We start from the raw sequence: 6344 nt of genomic DNA on the forward strand, positions 1-6344 counted from the left end.
TTGGGGTTGATTTGCTGCTTCAGCCACTGGATGTCTTGACTGTGTGTATGGCATTATGAAATCTGAAGACCACTGATGAATTCTGGGGCCCAATGTAGGGCCCAGTGTCAGAAAGCTGGGTCTCTGTCAGAGGTCATGGGTCCTACACCAGGACAATGACCCAGACTTCAGAAAGCACCAGAAATAGTTTCACACAATGAGCTGGAGACTTCTGAAGTGGCCAGCAATGAGTCCAGATCTAAATCCCATAGAGCAGCTGTGGAGAGATCTCAGAACAGCAGCTGGGAGAAGGAACCCTTCAAACCTGAGAGACCCGGAGCAGCTGGCAATAAAAGAGTGGTCCAGAATTCCAGGAGAGAAGTGGAAGAAACTCACTGATGGTTACAGGAAGTGACAGATTTCAGTTATTTTGTCCAGAGTGGTGCTACCAAATATTAAAGTGAGGGTGTCATTAATTCTGTCCAGTCCATTTCTGGAGTTCTATGTGGAATGGACCAGATTTGGCTTTTTTCTGCTTTTTTGTGTTGTTCCAATACAAACAAAATAAATAAACATGAGATTTTTGGCCATGATTGTATGTACCATTCACAAGTTACAGCCAGTTGCTCTAGTCCTGAATACAGCTGGATCAGGAGGGTTTTTTTAAACTCCATCTCAAATGGAGACCTGCCAACCTTAAAGACAGTCTTGGGGTACCACCTTGTAGGGTGGCGATGGACAGACTTTAATGTGGACAAGCTGAAAGGATCTGAAAACTTTCTGTACCCACTGTATGTGAGATGCAGTGCTTGTGGCACTGAAGGTGAGAAACTTAATGATCTCAGGTTGAAGAGGGTGGGACCAGGAGTACTGACCTGTTCCCATCATGTTGCTGACGGAGGCCAGTTCACTGAAGGTGGCGTAGTTAGGCAGCATGTTCTGCACAGGTACCTCGTCAGCGGCGCTGCGGATGTCAGCCTCCTCACAGAGGTGGCGGAAACAGGACATGGCCACCAGCACTGCTTCAGTGTCCGGACTCCAGAGGAACATGTAGAGACACACCTCCAGCTTGGTCTGCGCTTGCCGACAGATGGGGATCCCACCACCCATAGTGGCACACTCCTGCAACAATTCAGAATCACATATACAGTTTAAAAACTGCTGCTCTCGCAGGCAGGTGGCCACACCAAATCTTAGCCTTTCACGAGTGTTCATACCTCCAAAAATCTGATCCACAGCCAGCAAAGCACACTCCATGAGGATGACACTGGTCAGTGTGCAGGTGGCCTGTACCACTGTGACTTTACTAACTGGACTAAAGGGAGACTGTATCATCCACTGCCATGCAGTGTCATTTCACTAGCTCAATCTTTTCGATGACTAAGTTTTTAACTAACACAGGGGCTGGCTGCTACAGAAACTGGACTATACCTTGTTCTTGAGCAGAAACTTGTTCCTGCAGATGAGGATCTCCCTTAGCCATTTGAGAACCTCTGTCCCATTAACCATCTGCTGGCCAATCAGCTTACGACAGATGAGGAAGAGCACCTGTGAACTGAAAACAGAGGGAAGTCATTAGCCTGTAAACTTCAACACTAAGTTTAGAGCATCAGGGATCGTAATGTTGCACTAACACAATCATGACATTGCGGGATGCATGACTGAAAACGGAATACCCACCACAAAATCTCTGAAACTACATTAAACATTTTTTCAGTGCTCACAACAACAACAACAAAAAAAAAACATGTCAATGATGGTGATGTATTACCACATACACAAATATAAACATACTAATCGTGAATGAAGACACTGTTTAACAGTCGCTCACAGCTGTTCTGGCCGACACGCCCAGTGAAGTCTGTCCAAAAAACATCTGCTGTAGACAATCAAGCAGATGTGCTTTCTGGGATCAAGTGCAATACATCTCAACCTGATCTCACAACTTTTCTTTTAACACTGATGTCACGTTTGACCTTATCACAAGCTCCTGTATCACCTGTAACAGCTACAGCAGAGAACTGTGGATCCATGACTATCACTGCGGATTAGATCTGTTCTTTCTTTATGGAAAGATGAGAAGACTTTTGAGTACCTGATGTCCCAAAATGTCTCTATGGGGGCATCAGGATTCCACAGCTCTATGGTCTCTGGCTGGTGCAGAACTAACAGAGCCTGGAAACAGGAAACAAGAGGAGGAGTGTCAAAACCAGGAATGAATTCTTTGTGGTTAGAGGATGCTTTACTGGAAAAAAACACATTTGTGCAAAAAAACAACACACCAACAACAAACAAAATGTCCAGAATTGACAGACCATGCAGTGTTTCAGATAGATTTACCTCATCTTCGATGTTGGACATCTCATTCAAATTTTGTTTTATTACTGTATTTCATCAAGTGTTTTCTGATGAGCTCCAATTTTTACAGCTTTTCCTATTAATCATAATCTCCATTCTGCCAGAGCAAATCACACTCATCCTCCACTAAAAACACTTTTTTTTAAAAAAAAACAAATATTTAAAATGTTTCAAATATTTTCAGTTGCCTCCATTGCACCAGTTTTCAGTCACTGTTAAGCTCAATGGAACTTCACAGTAAAGTTAAACAGTTTCACATTAAAAGCACCCCAGCAGCTTAAAATTCACCTGCATCCAGTGGGCCAGTTTTTACCATTCTATATAAATGCACTGTGATCAGTCGTGCAACTTAAAACAAGTGCAATGCCACATTTCTGTAGACCCCCACTGTCACCTGAATAGTGCAATTTGTTGACTGAAAATCTGACTTGAGTGGGAAAAAGCTGATGAGATAAATCTTCTAGCCAGTTATGCACATGGTGCCCTCATCTTGTGCCACAGAAATGACAAGTGTCAGTGGTGGATTTGGTCACTGACCTCCATGGCTTCTTGGGAAAGCTGGGTAGTGTTGGTTAGAGGCACTAGCTGCACCAGGCCGGTGATGAGCTCTGCTGTGCTGCTCTGCATCTCTGGAGCTTGTTTCACTGGGTTCTAACACACAACAACAAACACTCAAGTTCATGAAGTTCACATTCAAAAACCTTTTGGTCATTCCAGTTACAAAAAATAATGAATTAACGTTGAAATAAAACAACAAAAGACATTTAAAGTGTATGGGTGCATCAAAGCCTGTCTATGAAAAGTAGCAGAAATTGAACACTGACCACCAAAAAACTGATACATGAAAGTTGTTTTAGTTGCCAAGTCATTGTGATATGAATGCTCACATGCAACATGAGTTTGGGGTCAGCGTGGATGAGTTTGACCAGAGCGAGGAGGAGGCACTTGTAACTTCGAGTGTCCAGTTCTGTGGCTCTCTCTTTGAACTTAAGGCTGGTGGTCATCTTCCCTTTGAAAGTCAGACTCTGTGGGAGGGTGGCACAGACAGGGCCGGGGGGTGGGGGCACTGATTAGGTTCAGACTGCATCAGAGCATCCAAAGAATGTGTTGATTTAAAGTGTGAATGATACCCTCTACACACAAAGTAACACTGATTGTAAACTACTAGGTCATAAGGTTGCAGAGGGGGGCATTGCTGTAAATTACTAAATAAATGAAATCTTTAAAAGGCAGCTTTGTTTTATTACAACACATTATTGTCATAGGTTTACCACCATCATCACCATAAACATCATCACTCAGTTACAATGAGATGGTGCCACTAGAGGATGTGGCAGCAACCAGGTGTGACTGACCCATATTATGAAATCCACACCTACATATACAGTTGACTCATCAGTGTTATTAATAGTGTCCAGTCGTTGGACCATGTGTAGCTACAATCAGTTACACTGATTCAGGCCACAGCTACATATCATTCTGCCACTTAGAAGCATTTCCACCCACTGTGAACATCCATCACAGTTTACAAACCAGCTTCCTAGGTTGACATTGACCTGCTGTGCAGTTTGTCTGTGCAATGAGGGACTGACGGTGACATTTCAGGTGTGCTGACTTTCAGCGTCACCTCCAGACAAAGTTGTGTAGATCATCTCAATAAATTGTTGGTTTGTTTCCAACCAGACTCATCGTTTGACTCTTCATGTTGTTGTTTGCTGACGTCATTGCAGGTATGTCACCATGTTCCTTGATCTCAAGTTGCACTGGCAAATAAGTTATTATTACTGATCGAAATGATGGACAAAACTACAAAAATAAGACCTAAACCTAAGTTATAATAAACCGAAATTCTCCTTCATTAACATCATAATGAAAACAAAATGTCTGTTATGATGGGTTTTTTTTATTTATACCCCACATTTTCAGATTACAATTTACTCAAGTCTCAGCTGTTACACTATGATGTGGCATGTTTCACGTAGTAAAGCAATGCAGCATGTTGCTGTCCTCTCACCGGTGTCATGCGCAGTGGAGCGTGGGTGCCAGTGCCTTGGATCACCCGGTTAAGGGTGTCTGAGAACATAAAGCGAAGCTCCCCAGAGTAGGAGTACACTGCGTCGATCTTAGGCCACCAGTCCAGATGGGACTGAAAGTAGACAACACAGGATGAGAAATAACAAGAGACGTAGCACAGAAAACGATCACATCATCAGTGCTGTGTCCGAAGCTCAGCCAACTTACATTAGTGATTATTCTGTGCAACGAATTGACCAGGACAAAGTGAAAGGTGGAGGGGGAGGTGGAGGCCAAACAGACCTGCAGGTCAAAGAGAACACACACACAGGAGATTTACAGAGCAACTGAGATGTGCTCCATGCCGCCAACTATGGAAAAACATTACAAACAACAAATGGAATATCATTTCTTCTCAGTCCACCTTAAAGTGCTGGTTGTTGTGAGGATTGATGCGGAAGCAGGAGACAAAGCAGTCCACCATGAGCTCCACATCAGCGTTCTGGCTGCCTGTCCCCCTCCAGAAGGGTTTGGCTGGGTTGAACAGCTGAGCCTGGTGGGACAGGAAGAGCCGCAAGGCACTTCAGATCAGTCAGAGACACCTTACTGCTGGGATACCCCCCAAACTTGTAACAAACTACGTTCATAAAGACCAGTGACTGGTGGCCATTAAAAGGATCAGCTGAATTACTAGGGCCAGTTACAGTTATTTAAATAGGTCATTTATCTGCTGAAGTAATGTTTAGAGGTGACAAAATCAAGTTATTATTCAACAGTCTTTTCAGCCTCAGCTGGGCAGTTTTCTGCCTCAGAGTCCATCCAGCAGCAGCAGAGTTAGGGACTATGATAAGTATTAGAATAGTATTATTAGACTAAAAATTGGCTAAAATGTTTGATTTCTTTGACTAAAACAAGAGAGTTCAATGACTAAAAACTGACCAAAACAATAAGGGTGAGGTTGACTTAATATGAATAAAACTAGCACGGACTTTTGGTCTCAGGCCTAAATCTTAAAATAGCTGACTAAATTAACACTACACAAAAATCCAGTACTGGTCAGACCATGCTAGCAGCTGTGAAGATTTGAATATGTTCTGTTTCTGCTCTTACTTGCAGATTGTGCTGGGGACAAAGTCACGACACAGATGAGTAGAGGAACTCTACGAGCGGTGGTTGACAGGGAGCCATCTATTTAAATGCACCCATTTTAACACAAATACTTGGTCTGTATGAACGTGCACATCTAAACTAGAAATATATTTCAATAAAATCTGTAAAAATCCCTCTTTCAGTCTCAGCATTTCAACTAAGCTTATAAAATGAATCTAAACAAGAAAAGGACCAGGGCTGTGGAGAATGCCAGATAACTGAACTTTTAAGATGAGGTGACCAGAGTGGATACAAAGAAGGAAAAGTGAAAAAACTATATAACATGGAGAGAGAAAAGCCCATTTTCTGCAAGTGACCAGACCTTGAGATCCATGATGATGGACTGGACCAGGAGGAAAATGGTTGAGTGGTCCTCCCAGTTGATGTAGGTGGAGGCTTTACACAGTTTGACGCAGGCGATGGCGGCGCTCTCCATCAGCTGCTTGCTGCCACCCTGGCCCGCTAAAGCTTTCCGCAAGTTGTCCAAAAACAGCTTCTGTAGATACAAGAAAGGTGTGTGGGTGTGTGTGTGTGTGAGTGTGTGGACGTGTTTTTCCTGCTACGTGGGGACTTCTTCCTGACTCCATACCAACTCATGAGGACCCATTTCACGGTGGGGACCTAAATTGAGGTCCCCATGGGCAAGAAATTGAATTTTAGGGTGGCAACATGGTTTAGAGTTAGGATGAGGTTAGGGTTAAGTTAAGGTTAGGGTTAGGCAAGTAGTGGTTCTGGTTAAGGTTAGGGTTAGTCTACAGGAAATGCATGCAAGTCAATGTAAAGTCCCCATGGACTACGAAACAAACTGTGTGTGTGTGTGTATGTGTGTGTATCCCTCAGGTGGT

General features: G+C 43.4%; 1 protein-coding gene across 4 annotated transcripts in view; it reads right to left on the reverse strand.

The window, feature by feature from the left end:
- LOC109971049 (neurofibromin) overlaps positions 1-6344 on the reverse strand; it is an 87886-nt gene that overhangs the window by 64565 nt on the left and 16977 nt on the right. For all 4 annotated transcript variants that reach the window (XM_020619068.1, XM_020619067.1, XM_020619069.1 and 1 more), the window contains exons 9-17: positions 5822-5995; positions 4775-4903; positions 4579-4653; positions 4352-4483; positions 3225-3362; positions 2875-2988; positions 2075-2154; positions 1411-1534; positions 855-1101 (exon numbers count right to left, since the gene is read on the reverse strand). In XM_020619068.1, coding sequence (XP_020474724.1) covers positions 855-1101; positions 1411-1534; positions 2075-2154; positions 2875-2988; positions 3225-3362; positions 4352-4483; positions 4579-4653; positions 4775-4903; positions 5822-5995 — 1213 coding nt within the window. The remainder of the gene's footprint in view (positions 1-854; positions 1102-1410; positions 1535-2074; positions 2155-2874; positions 2989-3224; positions 3363-4351; positions 4484-4578; positions 4654-4774; positions 4904-5821; positions 5996-6344) is intronic.

Source organism: Monopterus albus, unplaced genomic scaffold, assembly GCF_001952655.1.
Source record: "Monopterus albus unplaced genomic scaffold, M_albus_1.0 scaffold214.1, whole genome shotgun sequence".
Lineage (NCBI taxonomy): Eukaryota > Metazoa > Chordata > Actinopteri > Synbranchiformes > Synbranchidae > Monopterus > Monopterus albus.